We start from the raw sequence: 22,425 nt of genomic DNA on the forward strand, positions 1-22,425 counted from the left end.
CAGGGAAGACTGCATGAAATAGGACAGACAAATCCCTAGAGCTAATGGTTTACTCTATACTTCGATTCTCCAAACCAATAACAAAAGAGCTTCTGCAGCACCACACCAATTAACCAGAAGCCAAACAAAGTCCCCCTTAGGCACTCCAGCCCTTGGCTCCCATCTAGGCAACCCAATCTAATATAGTGAGAGGTTATTGAAAACCTTTGTCACCAGATGTGAGGTTCTTTCTAATCCCAAAGGATCAGACACATGTCCCCAGGTTAATACGAATCTCAGATCTTACTCAAATATCATGCTCCAGTCAATCTTTAGTAAACTAACTAAAGATTTTAATACTAAAAGAAAAGAAGAGGGTTATAAATGATTAACAGACCATATACATACAAATGATTGCAAAGCCAGAATAGCTTGCTGGCTTGTAAGGTGTCTCTGGTAACTTCCAAAAGAGTGGAAGGTCCTCAGTCCATAGTTCAAGATGCTCCATTTTTTGTAAATCCACAGTCCAGAGGATTAGAGCAGAAAAAGAGGCAAAATGGAGATCTCTCAGGGGTCTTTTATATCCTCTGCCATGTGCATGGAAAATTACTGTCCCAAACAAAGCCCACAGCCACTGTGTGTGGAAAATTACTGGCCCAAGATGGAGTCTAGGGTCACATGAGCATATCAGATGTCTTTACATGGTTTGCTGGATCACAGGGAAGTAGTCATTGGCTCCTTGCTGTCTGAGGCATCCGCAGGAAGACCTGCTGGGCGGGATGAGTTTCTTCAATCGCCCATTGTGAGAGCTGAGTGTCCTTGATGGACCATCAGTACAGAGCTGTCTAGCCCTGATGTAAATCCATCTGATGGGTGTCTCCCGGGCATACAGCACAGGGTTCCATAGCCAATAGTCATAACGTCTGCTATAAAGATGATACATGGATTTAACCAGGATAATCATACTTGATAGACTGTAACTTTTCCATCGACACCTTACATGATACACTTTGTACAAGATTTGTGGTTATAAATTATGTAACAGTGGTAATATCAATGTATAAATAGTCATCTTTAATCAGACAGCATCACAGGTGGGTGAATTTGTTTCTGTAAAATATCTCCTGGAGGAAAGGTAAGTTGTGTCTCTGCTTCAGGAAAACAACACATTGGGGGAGGAAGGGGCAAAGACACAATGTTTTTGCTTTTAACCATTATGCCACGTTACCCAAGTACTTAAGACTCTCTCACCATCAGCCAGCCACTTGTGGGGCATGGGAGTGGGGAGGAATAAGGTATCATGTAGCAAATACCATCATGTAAAGAGATGCGGAGAATCTGATGTGCAGAGCCGGTATGAGTGATACAATTCTATAACGTCTGTGCTAGACAAACAGTAGAGATTCTCCTGTGGAAGTCATTCATACCTCATTTCCTGGGATGACCCGAAATAGACAGATGGAAAAGCGGAACGCAGAGCAGTCCTGGGCTCATTGCGTCAAACTGAGCTTGGACCTCAAGAGTTCCATTTCCTTCATTAATCTAGGACACGTAGTTTCCAAGTGGTTCAAAATTTGGCCAAATGACTGAATGGAACGACTTCCAATGGAACAAGTTCCTGCTGGCTTCTGTTTGAGCATGGGATGCAAAGAATGCTTCCAAATCCACTGTTTGAAATGAGCAATAATTAATCACAAGATAGTGCTCTCCTGGCTTCCACTGGACACCTATCTTGGACTACACAAAGGCAGTGAATATGTCTTTAGTGCAGCGTGCATGGATCTGCAGCCTGGTTTTTCCACGGCCCTGTACCATGTGTCATCATTTAAGTCTGTACAAAGTGAGTGGGGTATGAAATGCTGGTAGAGCTTTATGCCCACTTTGGCACAGGTGTGTAGGTGCTGATGCAAGGTGCAGGGCAGTGGGCGATCATGCCCCTAGAGAGGAGACAACTAGATACGGGCAAATGAGGTGAACACAACTAATTCTAGCTTGCGTTCATTATGGTAATTGTCCGGTTGGATAGCTTAAGCATGTACTTGGAGATACTATAAAAGAGGGGCCTGATCTACTCTGTGATGCAGAAGCTCAGACAAAGTAACAGGCCTTCATTTGCTGAAGTATCTTTGGTACTAAAGATGGGCCTATATCGTCCCTTACTGTAGCAAACACCAAACCGCTATGGAAGAGCATGATGCAGAAACTGACCCCAGTGGTGCAGTAGGAAGCACATTTGGAGTCATCTGGCTTATGAGGTGTAACTTCCTTTTTTGCTCTCCTTAGTTAAAATCCACACTCAGTTTTATCAGTCCAGATCCAGTCCAGATCAAGGTTCCCATCCAAGTTCTAAAACCCCAAGAAGAGGAGTTTACAATGGGAATAACACTTGTCCAGTGGTGCTATCCTAACGTTCATTAGCACTTTTTTTCTGCAATAGGTGGCGTGCAGTTAGCTTTGGCACGTTCACAGGCCCAAATCTTGCTCTCTGTTATGCCAGTGCATGGCTCCATGTGTTTTAGAGAGGTTGCAGAATTTGAGCCTGGTGTCCCAGATTGTCCCTTCAGCTTATGCAGGCAGAGGGGACCTCACTCAGGCTCAACTCCCTTCAGAGCACTACTCCATGCAGAAGAAGTGTCCCAGAGCTTGGCTGAGCACAGAAGAAGGTAGCACAATGGCCTTGGCTATTCACACAGGCCGGAACTTTTATTCAGCCCCATGGATTTCCACCTGGCAGTCCCGTCTGGAGTTAAAGATTCCCAAAGCAGCTTCACCTCCTGTAGGATGCTATCCCCAGCTGCTACAAAGGAGCTATGCTGCATGGCGAAACGGACAGCAGAGCAGCGTGGCATGGGAGCCAACGCTGACAGGCCTGTTCCTGCTGCCATGAATTATGGGGTTCCCTTTCCTCATGGATCCCCTGGATCTGTGGAGTTGGGAGGCCTAACCTCCTGCCAGCTCTCAATTCCTCCCTGCTGAGAAGATGCTTCCCTGGGGAGTTCTAGCAGGAGAACCTCATGAAGATTTCTGGTCCCTTCACATGGGAAAACCACCTCTGCCCCAGAGCCATTAGAGCAGTGACCTACGTTGAAATTTAGCATGATTGCGGTAGTTCCGTGCAGCCTGCATAGATACATAGTCATTGGAAACACTGGGTCAGATCCTGTTCCCATGAATTCAGGACAGGGTCCATGTCAAGTAGTAAACGTCAGTGTGTTTGTAATGTCGTTCCATGCTTTGTGCTTCCATAGGGATTCATAGATTATAAAGCCAGGAGGGACCGTTTTGATCATCTAGTCTGAGCTCTTGTATAACACAGGCCATAGGACTTCCCTGAATTAATTACTGTTTGAACTAGAGCAGACCTTGATTTAAAAATGTGCAGTGATCGAGAATCCACCACATCCATCTGTACCAATGGTTAATTACCCTCACTGATATGAACTTGCACCTTATTTCCAGTCTGAATTTGTCTAGCTTCAACTTCCAGCCTTTGGACTGTGTTATACCTTTTTCTGCTAGATTGAAGAGCCCATTATTAAATATTTGTTCCCCATGTAGGTCCTTACAGGCGGCAATCAAGTCACTCCTTAACCTTCTCTTTGTTAAACTAAATAGATTGAGCTCCTTGAGTCTATCACCATAAGGCCGGTTTTCCAATCCTTTAATCATTTTACTGGCTCTTTGCTGGACCCGCTCCAATTTATCAGCCTCCATCTTGAATTGTGGACACCAGAACTGGACGCAGTGTTCCAGCAGCAATCGCACCAGTGTCCGTATCGCCTCTATGGTATCACACACTGGTTCACTATCTCCTTGTCTTCTTCTCTTCCCATTGGTGAGGCTTCATCCGCCTCATTTGGCGTGCCAAACGTTCTGTGGCGCTCTCTCTGCAGAAAGCCCGGGCCCTGATCCTGGAACTGGCTGTGCATGGGTAGACCCTGGCACTCACGTTGCGGCTGGTGTCTGCCCACACGCACCATGAGTTGCAGGATCAGGGGCCCGGGTGAGCACTGCTCTTAGTACAGGCCTGTCTTGTAGCTGGCTGCGGAGACCTGTGTTTGGAGGATGGGGGGTGAATCAGATGACCAGTGTTTTCTGTTTCATTAGCAAAAAGCGACGTGGCAGGCAGGCCAAGCCGTGGGAAAGAGATCTTTGTGAAGCCTGCGGGGTGGCTAGTGTTACATGCTTAGCTTCTGCTTCTACAATTTCTGTGTAAGGAACCTGGCTGGGCTTGGCTTGCTGGCCCACTGGTGCAACCCGAAATTGGGCCCCTCCTGAAACTGGGCACTCTAGTTCCACTCATCATATAATGTCTTCCACCTCTAATTTCTGCGCCTTTGTGAAGAGTGCGCAGCCCAGAATCCCCTCCATTGCTTCTGAAGCAGCCCACCACGGTACTCAGCGCTGCTTTGCAAGAGTGCTGCGCTTGGCTTCTTCCGTAGAGGAGCTAGGGCTGCCAACTGTCTAATCGCACAAACCCAAACACCCTTGCCCGCCCCTTCCCCGAGGCCCTGTCCCTGCCCCGCCCCTTCTCCGAGGCCCCACCCCCGCTCACTCCATCCCCCCCTCCCTCTATCGCTCGCTCTCCCTCACCCTCACTCACTTTCACCAGGCTGGGGCAGGGGATTGGGGTGTGGGAGGGATTGGGGTCTGTGGGCTGGGGGGTGGATCCGAGGGGTTCAGAGTGTGGGAGGGGGCTCCAGGCTGAGCCTGGGGCAGGAGGTTGGGGTGTGAGAGGGTGTTTGGGTGTGGGAGGGGGCTCAGGGATGGGGCAGGGGGTTGGGGCACAGTGCGGGGGTTCAGGGTGCAGGCTCCGGCTGGGCAGCACTTACCTCAGGCGGCTCCAGGAAGTGACTGGCATGTCCGGCTCCTAGGCTCAGGGGTGTCCAGGCAGCTCTGCATGTTGCCCCTGCCTACAGGCACTGCCCCCGCAGTTCCCATTGGCTGCGGTTCCTGGCCAATTGGAGCTGTGAAGTTGGCGCTCGGGGCGGGGGCACCGCGCAGAGACCCCCTGGCCCCCCCTGCACCTAGGAGCTAGAGGGACCCGTCACAGCTTCCTGGAAGCCACGCGGAGCTAGGGCAGGTAGGGAGCCTGCCTTAGCCCCACTGCGCCACCCACCGGACATCTCCTGGATGGGCTTCAGTAGGGACCAGGAGATCGAGGCCCTTTCTGGGAGACTCCCAGCCAATCTGGGAGCTTTGGGAACCCTAAGAGAAGTAGCCTCTGCTGTTGTTTGTTCCTGGGGCTGCTCGGAGTTAATTGGAACAGAGGCAGGCCCAAGCCACAGAGAGAGTGGGATCAGGGCGGTCGGCACAAGCAAAGGCTAGTGAGAGAAAGCTGCAGCCACTGCATCCCGGTGTCTCTGTGTGCACTCCGCATCCAGCCCCAGTTGCAATGTTCTTGGCTCGTGTCCAGACCCACCACTCACCTGCAGAGATTATACACCTTAAATCTGTATTGCCAGCTAATGGAGAATCTCTCGCAGTTCAAGTGCTAGAGGCCTATAATGATGGAGATGAGACCTTGGTTCTGTTCCCCAGTGCCACACCGTTTGTACTATGTAGCTGATGCCTGATGCATCCAGCCCTGGATTCACTGCAGTGTGCCTGATCCTGCCGTCCTTGCTCGGACAGATCTGCCATTGAAGTCAAGGGGAGATTTGTACCTACAGAAGGCAGAATTAGTGCCCAGTCTGTGTTAAAGGGTTTAGCCATTTCTTGTGCACTGGTCCCCGCTGACAGGCCCCGATCATACGAGGGGCTCCCACAGAACCCTCGTCCCAAATAGACACAGCTGCGTGAATCCTCTGCCGGCATTCGAAAGATGAGCTCCCCAAGGGGGGTCAGGATCCAGAGTTTAACCAGGTGACTGATGCAGAGGAGCACCTGGGTCATCATCAGAGACCCTGTTCCAGGAGTGCCAGAACAGGGGAGACCAGGGGGCCATGGCCCTCCCACTTTTGCCCTCCCACCTTTTCCTGCCTTAAGGGTGACTGAGGGTGGTGAGGGGATGGAGAAGAACGAGCAGCGGGCAGGGCCTTGGGGGGAGAGGTGGAGCAGGCACCGGACCTCCGGGGGGAAGAGGCGAAGGGGGGGCAGGGCCTCTGGGGAAGGAGGCGCGGTGAGGGCAGGGCTGTGTGGGAAGAAGTGGAGTAGGAGGTGGGGCCTCAGGGGAAGAGGCGGGGTAAGGGGCGGGGTCCCCACTTCTTGGGAGCTTCTGGCAGTCCTGCCCTGTTCCCTTTCTCTGCCGTCCCTGGAGATGAAAACTGTTTAAAAGCAGCTGAGAGGGCGTAAGGAACTGAAAGCAAGAGATACCCTCATGTATGTTTAAACAGGCTGGATCTTTTCTATTAGCAGTACAAGTGACACCCGCCAAAAAAGCTGTGTAAGAGATCATTAGTGATGCCAGCTTTGGCACTGATTAAAGAGCGCACATGAGACGCTGCCTTCCCCACCCACACTGCTCCCTGTGTTTCCCCTACATTAAAAGATAAAGGCCTCAGGAACAGCACCGAGGCCCTCCAGATGCCCGTGTGGGAGGGAGCTGCAGCCGTCAAAGCCCCAGGAGCCCTCTTCCTCCCACCGAGACGGTGGTTCTTAAATTAGTGGCAGAAAGGAGACAGGGCGGGGGTGTGCGGGGGACGACGACGAACGACTGCTGCCCCTGTGTGTGAAAGCAGGTGACCTTTTCCAACAGAGACAGGACTCAACAAACTCTTATCAGCCTCACTTGGAAAAGAAAGCAAGAGGTTGATCCTGGGCCACACTGGATGGAGGACAGGAATTGGGTCCTCCCTGGAGAACCCCCAAGGACAGGGTTAGGGGGAGTTGTCCTCTAGGAGGGTGCTCCCAAGAGGAGAGGGGGGCAATGGCTGATTGCTTGAGAGTCATGGGTATGGGGGGCTGACATCCTTGGCTGCTGAAGGGCCCAGAAGGAGCAAAGCTCACCCTCCTGCTGGGATGACTCAGAGGAAACTCTAAAGAGATGCTCAGCTTGCTGTCCCCTGGGGTTCTTATTTGCTGGGGATGAGCCAGGTACTGGGGCTGAAGCATAAACTGATACGTTTGATGGAAGGGGAAGTATTTTGGCAGCACCTGAACTCCAGATGTTTGCCCAAGTTGCCTTTGATGTCTGAAGTCTTGCTATGCCGAGAATAGGATTTGGGGGGACATCTGTGGAAGTTGGCCAATCACATAGACTAGAATGATCCTTTTTGATATATGTTTTAGGGTACAAGAGGTAGAAGAGGAAGACCTCAGCTCTGCCTCAGGGGTCCTCCAGGTACTCCTGGCAACAAAGGAGAAAAGGTGAGTACAGAGAACTGCTCAGTTAGCTTAGAAAACGAAGCTGAAGCTGGGGTCGGGGTGGTTATGGAAGGGAACTTTTTTTGTGTTCTGTGTTTGTACAGTGCCTAGCACAGTGGTGGCCCTGGTCCGTGACTGGTGCTCCTAGGTATTTCAGTAATACAAATACTGAAATAATAATAGGCCACTGGACTGAGGATCGGGACATCTAGATTCAGTTCCATGCTCTGCCATGATAATGAGTGTGAGCCGACTTTCACTGAACTCTGCAGAAAGGCGTCCACTGGCTTCAATACACAGAGGGTCAGGCCAACGTTCAGCTGAGCTCTGGGAGCAGGGTTTGTTAGTATCGTTCCCCCTGTTGGCTCAGGAGAAAAGTCCATCCGATCAGATCTTGGGTGAAGGCTGTCGACTTTGGGTTTGATTTGCTGGCCTTGTGGAATGTCACTGCTCTGTGTACAGACAGCGTGTTGAGCCAGAGTGCCGGCATTCTGCTAGCACCCTGAGAATAGCAGTGGTGTAAGCAGCAGACGGGGCTACCCAACCCGAATCTAATCCCGACTGAAATCCTAGGTGCATACTCGAGTGGCTAGCCCATCCCACTGTTCTCACCGCTGCAGCTATACTTCTCTTGTTAGCACACTAGTTCCATCACAGCCAGCATGTCTGGAAATTACACCTCCAGCTCCAGGATAGACACCCCCTCAGGGCCAGTGATCTGGGCTCTGCAGCACAATCCTGGCTAGACTGCCTGTCTGTGTTAGGCATTTGCAATGTGCCAACCCTCACCGCCAACCATGTTTGTCACACTTCTTTGGGAAACATCGTATTTGGGGCCCACCCTCCTTCACAGCCTCCCCCTTTTAATTGACTGGAGAGGGTTATGCAGTCCAATTAAATAATGCGCTCCTATATCCTCTGAGGGTTCCAGAGATCACTTGACTAGCTAGCTAGGCAGAGCTCATTTCACCCAGCTAATCTAGCTGAAAAAGCCAGGGCCAAGACTTTCAAAAATGGGAGCCTAAAGTTAGGATTCTGAGCCCGTGTTTTCGCCTCTAAGTAAGTGGTCTGATTTGCCAGAGGGCAGATCACCCTGCAAGCTGCTGATTTCGCTCGCTACAGAAAACCTGGCCACTTATTTACAGGTCTGAATATGGAATCAGTCTAACTTTAAGCTCCCGTTTTTGACCATCTTTGCTCTCTCTATTTGCATTGCTAGTGAGAGGGAAATTATGTCTCGGCCAGGCAACCTAAAAAAAGCAGCAGATGCAAGAACTGAAGGGTTTTATGTTATTCTGCAAGCAAGTCAAATGCATAAAATTGCCCATACTCCAGTAACGAAGTTAGCCAGACGGAAGGCAAAACGAGGCAAGAGACAAGCAGCGTAAATCATTCACGCCTATTAGTCTGGCCAGGAATTGGGTACGGTGGCAGAGCATGAGGACTGACTGGCAAAGGTCTGAACGATTCTGAAATCACCCTCTCTTTATACTCTCTCCTCAGCCAGCTTTAGATCTTTGCTACCGAGTCGTATTTCTGGCAGAGGTTTTATCTGCCGCAGGGGTTGACATCCCTGACTCACTGTTTTGCTGCGGCAGTGAGTAGCCATGGCAGCTCTGCCCCCCTAACAGGTTTAGCCTTTGAAGCTGATGGAATTTGTTCCAGTGCTTTCGCCCCTGTTAGGTGGTCACAGATTCAGAAAAATGGCCATCGCGGCTCTCGTTCGGACAACTCGCCTTGTGCCCTTTTTAGCGTAGCAATTTTTAATCAACAGATTTGGTTGGAAGTGGCTCAGAGCAACTTTTGCAGCACAGTTGTCTGCATTGAGCAGAGAAATCCTCCATCCTGCTTGTTGTTTCCCTTGAGGGGGCTGGCACTGTGTTCTCAAGATTGTGACTACGATGCCACCAGAATGTAATTCTATCTGGCATTTGAATTACAGGAGTGTAAAGTAGCTCAGTTTTGAGACCAGATTCTATCCCCAACCCAGAACTTTTCCTCCACTCAGATAATGCAACAGAGCCAGAATTTGTCTTTAGCTGGCTAGCTGAGAATTCACCTGGCATGAGGAGATCTGGAACAAAGCTGGGGGCACATCAGGGGTCGGAGGTCCATTCAGGCAGCTGGGAGTGGACCATCAGTGCAAAGCAGATTCTCATTTGGACTATGGTCCCTTAGAGACCATATGCAAACGGCATATGTTAGAGCAGCCCCTGGGCTGCTATAGCTCCTTTGGAAGCTGGGGCAAGTGCAGTCCACAGAATCAGGGAGACTTAACCATCCCCCTAATGTATCCCCTCCTCTCCTGCATTGGGATGAATCTGGCAATTTCAGTTTACTGACCTGTTTTCTGGTGTCTCTTAAATTTACGGGAAAACACTGTATTTGAACCTTGTGGTCCCTCCCCCTCTTTCTTTAGCATCTTTTTCCATTCAGGATGCATTTACTGTTGGAGACATTTGCTGCCTAATCTGCTGAACCTCTGTAATTACCTAAGTGTTTTTAACAGGGAGAAAATGGTCCAGCTGGTCTGAAAGGAGAGAAAGGAGATCCTGGCCTTTCTGTGAGTACTTTATCAACAGCCTATTGCACAAACCAGAATAGAGAAAATAGGGCAAATGGTGCCTAAGAGGTATGGAGGAGGACAGAGACACTCAGAGCAAATTCATTCCGAATGGCTCCAGGAGACGAGTGTGCATTACAGTGGACTATTAGCGGCTGATAAGATGTCAGCTAGATGCACGCTGAGTCAGAGAGAATGCAGAGGGCAGTGTAACAGCAAAGCAGACCGCAGCTCTGCTCTCGGAGGGTGCTGGACTGGGGCAAACTTCTCCTCTCCCATCCTCAGCGTGGATCCTCTGCTTTTTGTTGACATCGGTAGGAGTTCCATGGGTGGGACAAGACTGTCCAACAGCGATGAGGAGACAGAAGTGTGCCCTTGGTTTTGAGCTGCAGAAAGAGGCTTTGACAAAACCTGTCCCCTGTAACAGGAATCGGAGTAGAAGCCATGTTAGTCTGTATCTGCAAAAAGAACAGGAGGACTTGTGGCACCTTAGAGACTAACAAATTTATTAGAGCATAAGCTTTCGTGGGGTACAGCCCACTTCATCGGATGCACAGAATGGAACATATAGTAAGAAGGTAGATATATATATATACAGACAGAGAACATGAAAAGGTGGAAGTTGCCATACCAACTGTAAGAGGCTAATTAATTAAGATGAGCTATCTATTTCCCCCTGTTAAGTATCCTCACACCTTCTTGTCAACTGTCTAAATGGGCCATCTTGATTATCACTACAAAAGTTTTTTTCTCCTGCTGATAATAGCTCATCTTAATTAATTAGCCTCTTACAGTTGATATGGCTACTTCCCCCTTCTCTGTATGTATATATATTTATCTGCTTACTGTATGTTCCATTCTATGCATCCGATGAAGTGGGCTGTAGCCCACAAAAGCTTATGCTCAATCCGATGAAGTGAGCTGTAGCTCACGAAAGCTTATGCTCAAATAAATTGGTTAGTCTCTAAGGTGCCACAAGTACTCCTTTTCTTTTTGTGAATACAGACTAACACGGCTGTTACTCTGAAACCTGTCAAATAAATTTGTTAGTCTCTAAGGTGCCACAAGACCTCCTGTTCTTTTTGTAACAGGAATAACATTCACAATGCTGACACCTATCTCCCCACCCCAAAAGCAAACTTACATGCCACCAATCCACCAACAGCATAACCCTACCGCAGGCAGACTGTTTATTTTGTAAAAGTGGCAAGAAGCTGAGACTCCATGAAGTTCAAATAGGGGCTTTGCTATTGCTGATCGGTTTTACATGGAAGGCGCCCAGGTACTACGGCTGGGCATGGAATCATGCAGGAGAAGGTAAGTCAGCAGAGAAACAGCTGCCAGGAAGGAACTGAGACTAAGAACTGAGGAAATGAAGATGATGGACAAAGCCACCCAAGAAGGGAGATGGCAAAAGAAAACAGAAGCCACAACGCCATTAACTCCAGATGAAGATACAGCAAGATGATGAGGAGAAACCGAACTTTCAGGTGACAGGAGGTGTCCCTTCCCATATCATGAGACAGAATCATTAAGATCAGCGGGGGATGACGTGCATGGAGCAATGGGTTAGGCCTGGCTTAGAGTGAGGAACAAAGGTGAAGTGAATCAGGATGGCTACCTGTATAATAAGAATAGGTGGGAACACTTTGGCGACACTTGGAAAAGTGAGTGAGGCTCCCAAAGGATTGGTTTATTTTGTATTTTGACTTGGGTGAAGGAGGGTCTGGTGGTTAAGGCTCAGGGGTGGGATGCAGGAGAATGGGGTTCTCTCCCTGTCTTTGCCACCAGTTCTCTGTGTGATTTTAGGGATGGTCCCTTAATGTCTCCGGGCCTCTGTCTCCACATCTGTTAAATGAGGGAAATGAAAGGGGTGCAGTTAGGTTTAATACGTTCATTTCCACTAGGCATTCGCATACTGGGGAGACGAGCGCTATAGAAAAGCCTGTAAATATATAACGTCTGTTGCCATGGTTGCCTGTGGCTTCAGCACGGGGCAGAGGTGCTGGAACACAGAGAAGATGCTCTTGGATATTATGAAAAACTATTTCATTAGGAGGGTGGTGAAGCACTGGAATGGGTTACCTAGGGAGGAGGTGGACTCTCCATCCTTAGAGGTTTTTAAGGCCCGGCTTGACAAAGCCCTGGCTGGGATGATTTAGTTGGGGTTGGTCCTGCTTTGAGCAGGGGGTTGGACTAGATCAGTGGTTCTCAACCAGGGGTCCGGGCCCCCTGGGGAGGGGCCTCAAACAGGTTTCAAGGGGTCCACCAAGCAGGCCCATGTTAGACTCACTGGGGCCCAGGGCAGAAAGCTGAAGCCCTGCTGCATGGGGCTGAAGCCTGGGGCCCTGAGCTCCGCCACCGGGTAGCTGAAGCCAAAGCCTGAGCAACTTAGCTTCACGGGGCCCCCTGTGCATGGGGCCCTGGGCAACTGTCCTGCTTGCTACCCCTCAATGCCTTCCCTGACTTTTATATGCAGAAAACCGGATGTTATGACCCAGGTGAGCCGAGGAACTTTTATAGCGTGTTTGAGGGGGAGGCCTCAGAAAGTAGAAGGTTAAGAACCCCTGGACTAGATACCTCCTGAGGTCACTTCCAACCGTAATCTTCTGTGATTCTATCTGACCCGCCTGGAACCGGGACGCATCAGAAATCTCACCAGAGAGCCTGTTCTCTTAAGGTTCCCAGCCTGACTTCTGGATCAGACAGGTGTGAAGCAGGGGAAGTGGAAGCTTCCTAACAGTGGGGGGACCACTGGCACCAAAACGATGGCTCCAACCCCCCGCACAGCCCCTTCTCCCAAGTAGGGTGACCAGATGTCCCTATTTTATAGGGACAGTCTCGATATTTGGGGCTTTTTCTGATATAGGCACCTATTACCCCCCACCCCCGTCCCGATTTTGCACACCTGCTGTCTGGTCACCCTTCCCCCGAGCCCCCGCCCTCGCGCCGCCCCTTCCCCCGAGCCCCCGCCCTCGCACCGCCCCTTCCCTCGAGCCCCCATCCTCATAGAATCATAGAATAACAGAGTTGGAAGGGACCTCTGGAGGCCATCTAGTCCAACCCCCTGCTCAGAGCAGGACCAATCCCAACTAAATCATCCCAGCCAGGGCTTTGTCAAGCCTGACCTTAAAAACTTCTAAGGAAGGGGATTCCACCACCTCCCTAGGTAACACATTCCAGTGTTTCACCATCCTCCTAGTGAAAAAGTTTTTCCTAATATCCAACCTAAATCTCCCCCACTGCAACTTGAGACCATTACTCCTTGTCCTGTCATCTGCTATCACTGAGAATAGTCTAGATCCATCCTCTTTGGATCCACCTTTCAGGTAGTTAAAAGCAGCTATCAAATCCCCCCTCATTCTTCTCTTCCGTAGACTAAACAATCCCAGTTCCCTCAGCCTCTCCTCATAAGTCATGTGTTCCAGACCCCTAATCATTTTTGTTGCCCTTCGCTGGACTCTCTGCAATTTCTCCACATCCTTCTTGTAGTGTGGGGCCCAAAACTGGACACAGTACTCCACATGAGGCCTCACCAGTGTCGAATAGAGGGGAACGATCACGTCCCTTGATCTGCTGGCAATGCCCCTACTTATACACCCCAAAATGCCATTGGCCTTCTTGGCAACAAGGGCAAACTGTTGACTCATATCCAGCTTCTCGGCCACTGTCACCCCTAGGTCCTTCTCTGCAGAACTGCTGCCTAGCCATTCGGTTCCTAGTCTGTAGCAGTGCATTGGATTCTTCCGTCCTAAGTGCAGGACTCTGCACTTGTCCTTGTTGAACCTCATCAGATTTCTTTTGGCCCAATCCTCCAATTTGTCTAGGTCCCTCTGTATCCTATTCCTACCCTCCAGCGTATCTACCACTCCTCCCAGTTTAGTGTCATCCGCAAACTTGCTGAGGGTGCAATCCACACTATCCTCCAGATCATTAATGAAGATATTGAACAAAACCGGCCCCAGGACCGACCCTTGGGGCACTCCGCTAGATACCGGCTGCCAACTAGACATGGAGCCATTGATCACTACCCGTTGAGCCCGACAATCTAGCCAACTTTCTATCCACCTTGTAGTGCATCCATCCAGCCCATACTTCTTTAACTTGCTGACAAGAATACTGTGGGAGACCGTGTCAAAAGCTTTGCTAAAGTCGAGGAATAACACGTCCACTGATTTCCCTTCATCCACAGAACCAGTTATCTCATCATAGAAGGCAATTAGATTAGTCAGGCATGACTTGCCCTTGGTGAATCCATGCTGACTGTTCCTGATCACTTTCCTCTCCTCTAAGTGCTTCAGAATTGATTCCTTGAGGACCTGCTCCATGATTTTTCCGGGGACTGAGGTGAGGCTGACCAGCCTGTAGTTCCCAGGATCCTCCTTCTTCCCTTTTTTAAAGATTGGCACTACATTAGCCTTTTTCCAGTCTTCCAGGACTTCCCCCGATTGCCGTGAGTTTTCAGAGATAATGGCCAATGGCTCTGCAATCACATCCGCCAATTCCCTTAGCACTCTCGGATGCAGTGCATCCGGCCCCATGGACTTGTGCACGTCCAGTTTTTCTAAATAGTCCCGAACCTCTTCTTCCTTCACAGAGGGCTCGCCACCTCCTCCCCATGCTATGCTGCCCAGTGCAGTAGTCTGGGAGCTGACCTTGTTCGTGAAGACAGAGGCAAAAAAAGCATTGAGTACATTAGCTTTTTCCACATCCTCTGTCACTAGGTTGCCTCCCTCATTCAGTAAGGGGCCCACACTTTCCTTGGCTTTTTTGTTGTTGCCAACATACCTGAAGAAACCCTTCTTGTTACTCTTAACATCCCTCGCTAGCTGCAACTCCAGGTGTGATTTAGCCTTCCTGATTTCATTCCTACATGCCCGAGCAATATTTATATACTCCTCCCTGGTCATTTGTCCAATCTTCCACTTCTTGTAAGCCTCTTTTTTGTGTTTAAGATCAGCAAGAATTTCACTGTTAAGCCAAGGTGGTCGCCTGCCATATTTACTATTCTTTCTACACATCGGGATGGTTTGTCCCTGTAACCTCAATAAGGATTCTAAAATACAGCCAGCTCTCCTGGACTCCTTTGCCCCTCATGTTATTCTCCCAGGGGATCTTGCCCATCAGTTCCCTGAGGGAGTCAAAGTCTGCTTTTCTGAAGTCCAGGGTCCGTATTCTGCTGCTCTCCTTTCTTCCTTGTGTCAGGATCCTGAACTCGACCATCTCATGGTCACTGCCTCCCAGGTTCCCATCCACTTTTACTTCCCCTACTAATTCTTCCCGGTTTGTGAGCAGCAGGTCAAGAAGAGCTCCACCCCTAGTTGGTTCCTCCAGCACTTGCACCAGGAAATTGTCCCCTACACTTTCCAAAAACTTCCTGGATTGTCTGTGCACCCCTGTATTGCTCTCCCAGCAGATATCAGGATGATTGAAGTCTCCCATGAGAACCAGGGCCTGTGATCTAGTAGCTTCTGCGAGTTGCCAGAAGAAAGCCTCGTCCACCTCATCCCCCTGGTCCGGTGGTCTATAGCAGACTCCCACCACTACATCACCCTTGTTGCTCGCACTTCTAAACTTAATCCAGAGACTCTCAGGTTTTTCTGCAGTTTCATACTTGAGCTCTGAGCAGTCATACTGCTCCCTTACATACAGTGCAACTCCCCCACCTTTTCCGCCCTGCCTGTCCTTCCTGAACAGTTTATACCCATCCATGACAGTACTCCATCCAACTCCAGTCATGCGAGTTATCCCACCAAGTCTCTGTTATTCCAATCACATCATAATTCCCTGACTTTGCCAGGACCTCCAGTTCTCCCTGCTTGTTTCCCAGGCTTTGTGCATTTGTATATAGGCACTTGAGATAACCTGCTGATCGCCCCTCGTTCTCTGTATGAGGCAGGAGCCCTCCCCTCTCACATGCTCCTGCTCGTGCTTCCTCCCGGTATCCCGCTTCCCCACTTACCTCAGGTCCTCGTGCCGCCCCGAGCCCCCGCCCTCGCGCCGCCCCTGCCCCTGAGCCAGAGCGCCGGGGCTGGTGAAGTGGGCCTGGATGCTAAGTGGCTGGAGCGCAGCCCACCCAGGCCCACCTGTGGCTATGCCCCTGGTTCAGCCGTTCTCCCTGGCAGCCGGGCCTGGGCGGGGAGTGGGAGGGAGCCGCTGCTCACGCAGCTCAAGCTGGCCTCTTTGGGTCGCTGCTCCGTGCGGTGCAGCAGCTGCCTGCGACAGCCTGGCTGGGGAGGTGCCGGCCGCCCACTCCCCACCCGGGCCCAGCTGCCAGGACAGGGGCCGAGCGAGCCGGAGTCCCCCTCCTCGCCCCCGGCACATTTCCAGCTCACTCAGCCCCTGTCCACGGCAGCTGGGCCTGGGTAGGGAGTGGACTGACGCCACCACCCCAGCCGTGCTGGGTGTGGGGAGGGTAGTGCAGTGGGAGGAGGACAGAGGCCCCCCCGGCAGGTAACGTGCTGGGGTGAGAGTGCAGTGGCCCCGGGCTGGGCCCAAGGCTTAGGTAGATGTGGGGTAGAGGAGACACATGGGGCAATCATGTCCTCCCCTTTAGATTGTGCCCCCCTCCCCCCCCCCAGTATGGGGAGGCACAAGTTTTCTATGCTTGAGTATGCTGCCATGTGCTGGAGTCACACCTCCTGTCTGCAGTGTAGACGTACCCTGAGAAACCAAACACCTCTAATCATAGGTTTCAGAGTAGCAGCCGTGCTAGTCTGTATCCGCAAAAAGAAAAGGAGGACTTGTGGCACCTTAGAGACTAACATATTTATTTGAGCATAAGATTTCGTGAGCTACAGCTCACTTCATCGGATGCATTCAGTGGAAAATACAGTGGGGAGATTTATATACACAGAGAACATGAAACAGTGGGTGTTACCATACACACATACTGTAACGAGAGTGATCAGGTAAGGTGAGCTATTACCAGCAGGAGAGCGGGAAGGAAAAAACCTTTTGTAGTGATAATCAAGGTGGGCCATTTCCAGCAGTTGACAAGTTGACCTCTAATCATGTTTCAGAGGGGTAGCCATGTTAGTCTGTATCAGCAAAAGCAACGAGGAGTCCTTGTGGCACCTTAGAGACTAAGAAATTTATTTGGGTGGGTTCTAGCCCACGAAAGCTTATGCCCAAATAAATTTGTTAGTCTCTAAGGTGCCACAAAGACTCCTCGTTGTTTTTACCTCTAATCATGAAATAGTGTTGGAGGAAGAAACAGGCATTTATGTGACTTTAGGTCTGCATAGATTCTCACCTGTGCAGCGCAACACCTGCCACTGAAGAGAGATTTAGTTACGTTATAAAAGAGGCCTAATCGAATGTATTTCAAAATTGCTTTAGACGAGTTATCCACAAGCTGCACACCCTGAACCTGATTCTCAATGACACCAGGGTCCCTTTCCACCACTCCGGCAGCAGGCGTAAAGTGGGTGTAATTTACATCCACTGGCCAAGGGGGCAGAGTCAGAGGCCCCAGGTAGCTGGGGGCCATGGAATGGAAGAGGAGGTGCTGGGGTCACTCACCATAGAAACCAATTCTAAACCCAAGCTTTGCTTGCTGCAAACACAGGAAGAAGAAGTGAAGGACGTGGTCAGGAGTGAAATGAGTGACAAATGCGGTAAGTAAGCCGAAGGAAGCCCCATTTGCTGAGATGCGGCACCGCCGGGAGGCCTGTCGGTGTCTAAATTGGAGCAATTTGAATGCCAGCACAGCCCTGCCTGGCGGAGCTAATAACTGCAAACAGCGACGCATTACCAGTCCAGCCCCCTAGATGAATACAAGCGCACACTGGGCACGAGGGCTCTGCTGCAGTCTTGACCTCCTTCCCAAGCTATAATTTTTCCTTTTAAACACTCAGTTTTTTCAATTCTTTTCATGTGGCTTCAGTAGCAAAGCCCGTCCTGTATTGCCATGTCGGTTCTCTTGTCACTGGCTGATGGTATTGTACCACGGGTAAGGGTCATGGGGGTGATTGCACACACCTGATGATGGCTCCAAATCACCTCTTCCTCCCATGCCAATCTTCTCGCTCTTCTTAGTAACTGGACATACAAAGCATTTCCTTTTTGGCAGCCGCTCTGTCATGATGATGATGATGATGATGATGATGATGCAGGTCTTTGGAGTTCAAGATATAGCACCACTCCCATTACCCCAACGTCACGGGAAATGCTGTTCTCTGGGGTTCATAGACGTAGACGGAGCATGGCCCTGTTTCAACAACAAAGAGTTCTGGATAATGAAGGATCTGAGAGATAATCCATAAATCATACTTAAGCCCCTTCGTTTTAAGTTTAAATCGATTTTTAGTGAAAAAAATCCCAGGCTTTATAAAAAGTATTATTCATTTTTTTCTGATTTTCACCCTCCTCTTGTATCATTCAAATATATAAAAAATAACTTGTATTAGGAAAATACAATACATTGCATGAGATCTATGTATTACGATAATACATTAGTCTGTGTGTGTATGCAAAGCTGCCTGTTGAAGTCAGGCTATGTATTAGTCTAGAAGATACACACAACAAGCAAATAGACACGCACGCCAGCTCTGAAGATTTATTTGGGGATTAGAGGTGTATTGTTTTCTTACACTCAGAAGTGGCGTTGTGTTTTGAGTTTGTTTTAGTTCTGCAGCAAACCATACTGAATTCCATTCATCAAAGTATTAATCCACTGAATACATTTTCCCCCTGTCCTTCCATCCACCAAAATAAGTCCTGATATTTACCCAGAAAAATTATTAATAGTTTTTTCCACCAATTTTCACCTGTTTTTGTTGTTACCGTAATAAACACCGATAACTTCCCAGGAAAAATTAAATTAAAGAAAAACTGAAAATGAAGGGCCCCAATCATACTGAAGTATCAGAATGTCACTTCCTTTCCCCATTTCAACACCGGTACGGCAGGCACTCGGACCTATTGGGCTAGGCAGTGGCTGTAGACACCAAGTGACTTTGGTTCTAGTCTCCGGTGTGGCACTTGGCTCAAAGTGAAAGGTGCACTGAATTGTGAACCAGGAGGCCATGAGTTGTAGACTCACCTCTTCTGCTAACTGGTGTAAATAATACTGTGCCATTTACAACTTTTGAGATGCAGCAAGGCTGGATGGGTCTGCCATGTTCGCGAACTGGGTTCCATTCCCTGAATCTCAGCAAAGTCGGAGGCCTTGCTTACTAATCAGGCATGGGCGGCGGGTGAACGCACTGTTGCGGGAGGCTAGCCCCCAGTCCCTCCCCCTCAGCCCAAGGCCACATCCCTCCCCTTTCACCCCCTCTTCCCCGCTGGAGCACACCCCCCTGCATGGCCACCTGCCCTCCCGCACGCCCCCAACCCCAGCACAGCACGGGGGTGGCATAGCTGGAGCACCCCAAGCCCCAGTGCTGGGTGGGCAGGTGGTGAGGCTGGAGCACCTCCAGCCCCAGCTCAGTAGCTCCCCCAGCCCCGGATCGCTGGGTGGGCAGCTTGGTGGGTTTTCATAAGAGTTAAGACCATGCTGCAAATCCAGCATCATTTTCCTTTGTTTCCTCTTCCCCTCTGTTCCAGGGACCACAGTTCCAATCAGTGAGCTCTGTCCCTAATCCAGGCTCTGTACCAAGGAAGCCACATGACATAGTCATTTATTCCTTACTTCTTTTCAATGGCATGTCTTATTAAGACTAACTGGAACTGGTTGCAATTTTTGTTTTCTTCTCCATGGAAAATTTTGACTTTTCATGGAAAAGTTTTCAGTTAGTTGAAAATCTGCCTTTTCCGTCAAAAAAAAGTTTTGATGGAAAATCTTTGCCCACCCCAACCCTGCCTCTGACCCCACAATGCCTTAGCTTACCTGATCTTTTTTTTTTTTGCTTTATTCATGAATCCCTTTCTTTCCTATCTTTGCAGTTTGTACAGGTGAGTTGGGACGAATGCCCATAAACAGTGGTAAGTTTTTTATCATTTATGTAACCTGGAGAACACACGTGGAGTTTTACAGTCAAGTAAGACATGGGCCCAGATCCACAAAAGGACTTAGGTGTTGTAATGCCTAACTTTTAAGCACCTAGAAAATCATTGGAATGCACAAAGTCTGAGTTAGGTGTCTACACTTCCTATACAATGATGTGGAGAGAGAGGCACCTTAGAACACGATCCACGAAAACCAGCATGCTAGGTGGTGCCCTGCCTATACTAGCCAATGGGAGGTGCTCATGAGAGGGGTGTGTCCTGAGCCCTGCCCCTCTCACAGCAATCTGCAGCCAGGAACCCCTCTCCTGAAGGCAAGTGCAGGAGGAGGCATATCCCCTATAACTTTTAGCCTAGTGGTTAGAGCACATACCTGGGGTGTGGTGCTATGGGAGAATTAAATTTGACATTACTGCCATCTGCCATTTTGTGTGTCCAGCCACTGCTAGCTAAAAACCAAATACCACATAGCTAAAATAATTTTTAAGACTCTTAAAAAGCAAGGCCAAATAGCTGCATGTCTGCAGTTTTACTAATCAAAATAAAAAAATTACAACAAATTAATATACCATAAAAATAAAAAAAATAAAAATCAACAACCTGAATTATAAATACCCTTAACATATACATTTTATTATTATTATAACTAAAATCCTTTACTAATACAAAATAAACAATTCGCTAAAACTAATAAAATTAATAATCCAGTAGGGATTACTATAATAACTCACTAAACATCACTATAAATTATATATGTCATTTATATTAACTATACAAAATGAAATAAAAATACACTTTAAAGCAATCCAAAAAATCTTTGCTTCAAGCAGAAAGCTAGCACCTAAACGCCTCAGCAGCTGGATGGAAAGAGGGCCCTTGGAAACCTGGCTGTTAATCTCTCAAAACCATCTAAAAGTTTCAGTAACTATAATATTTAAAGTGCTCTAAACCTATTGCTATAGCGTATATGTGTATATGCTTAAAATCTATTTAAAAAGTAATTTGAAGTAAAAACACACTTGTTTATACCAGTCATATATCAAACAAAAAAAACCTTTATCCCTATTCATTTATTCCTAACACCCCCTAAAAAAAATCATTAATTTGCCACTACTTTAAATTCAAAAAACCCTAAATAGCAGGTTCAATTCCCCCTTTGCCAAATGAGGAGAGAGAAATTTGAAGGGGAGGGGAGAAATTTGAATGGCGGGGGGGATTCGAACTGGGGGTGCTCCAGCTTCTCAGGAAGTGCCCTAACCACTGAGCTATGGGGGGTCTCCCTCTTGCCTTTGAAGTTTTGTCCCATGCTGGACAAACAATTCAACTGTCCTCTGGAGCCTCTAGGTCAGAGGTTCCCAAACCAGGGGGCACAGAGGAACGTTCGGGGGTGTGGGTGGGGCCTGGGCCAGCCCCCATGGGGGACAGGGAGGGAGCACCACCCAGCTCCTTTCCTGGCCCCAGGCCTGGCTGCCGTCCACCCCACGCCTGCTGGCCCTACACCCAGGGCTCCGCTCCCAGCCCCCCAGCTGCTGGCCCCATGCCCGGGGTCCCGGCAACCAGCTCCACACCCAGGGCTTAGCACCTGTGGCCCTGGCTGCCGGTCTCAACCCCCAGCCGGGGCTCCGCTTCCAGCCCCTCCCCTGCCCCCAGCTGTGGCCTCAGCCTCAGCCCCAGCCCCCTTACTCCTGTCCATATCCCCCGCATAAGCCATGCCCCTACTCTGGGCCCCAGGGGGAAGGGTCCAGACCGGGCTAAGCGGGGGGCGGGAGGTGACCCTGAAAAGTTTGGAGACCACTGCTCTAGGTGCTATCGTAATACAAATAAATAACTAATAATCGCCACCTTTGTGTTTTAAACAGGGGAACATGTAGTGACTGCTCTTGTTCCCATGTGAGCACCCTGGTGCGCTCGCACACTCCCCTTGGAATTGTACAGGTCCCCTGAGGTCCCCTCTCCAATCTGTACCAATACTTTTCATTCAGGGAAAGACTTTCACTTACTAATTAAATCTGCAGACCTGGGTGCAGACTCTCCAGGAGAAATCAGCAGGAATATCAAAGAGAATTTTCAATCGCCAGAACTCATAAGGAAGGCCGATGAAGCTCAACAAGAATTACTTAGTGAAATACAGAATACGACTGAACCAGAGATGCCTATCATGGAATCAACTCCATTTATGACCGGTAACTTATTTTAATGTGGTTGTGTGATTGTTTTAGCTTTGGCTACAATTGACCATGACCTCCCTCCCTACCTCACCCATGACAGCCTGGGAATTGTAGTTATAAGACCGCTTCCCAGTGTACCGATGGAACGAGGGCCATGTCAGGATGTCTGATGGCATGGGACTGGACAGCCAGGAAGGACTGCCAGGGCTGGAAGACCATGAATGGAAGATTCATGAGATGATTGTTAGGAAACAAACCTATAACTAGCTGCAGCTATGGTCCCATAGGCTGTATTAGTGTGTTGGTAAAATGACAGGTTTCAGAGTAGTAGCCGTGTTAGTCTGTATCAGCAAAAAGAACGAGGAGTACTTGTGGCACCTTAGAGACTAACCAATTTATCTGAGCATAAGCTTTCGTGGGCTAAACCCCACCTCATCAGATGCATGCAGTGGAAAATACAGT

At 49.3% G+C, this 22,425-nt stretch overlaps 1 protein-coding gene across 1 annotated transcript in view; it reads left to right on the forward strand.

Moving 5' to 3' along the window:
- LOC119566600 (collagen alpha-1(VII) chain-like) overlaps positions 1 to 22,425 on the forward strand; it is a 110,226-nt gene that overhangs the window by 71,698 nt on the left and 16,103 nt on the right. Inside the window, exons 31-35 of the mRNA XM_043520930.1 lie at positions 7,210 to 7,287; positions 9,794 to 9,847; positions 17,418 to 17,466; positions 19,736 to 19,744; positions 21,811 to 21,978. Coding sequence (XP_043376865.1) covers positions 7,210 to 7,287; positions 9,794 to 9,847; positions 17,418 to 17,466; positions 19,736 to 19,744; positions 21,811 to 21,978 — 358 coding nt within the window. The remainder of the gene's footprint in view (positions 1 to 7,209; positions 7,288 to 9,793; positions 9,848 to 17,417; positions 17,467 to 19,735; positions 19,745 to 21,810; positions 21,979 to 22,425) is intronic.

Source organism: Chelonia mydas, chromosome 1 (assembly GCF_015237465.2).
Source record: "Chelonia mydas isolate rCheMyd1 chromosome 1, rCheMyd1.pri.v2, whole genome shotgun sequence".
Classification (NCBI taxonomy): Eukaryota; Metazoa; Chordata; order Testudines; family Cheloniidae; genus Chelonia; species Chelonia mydas.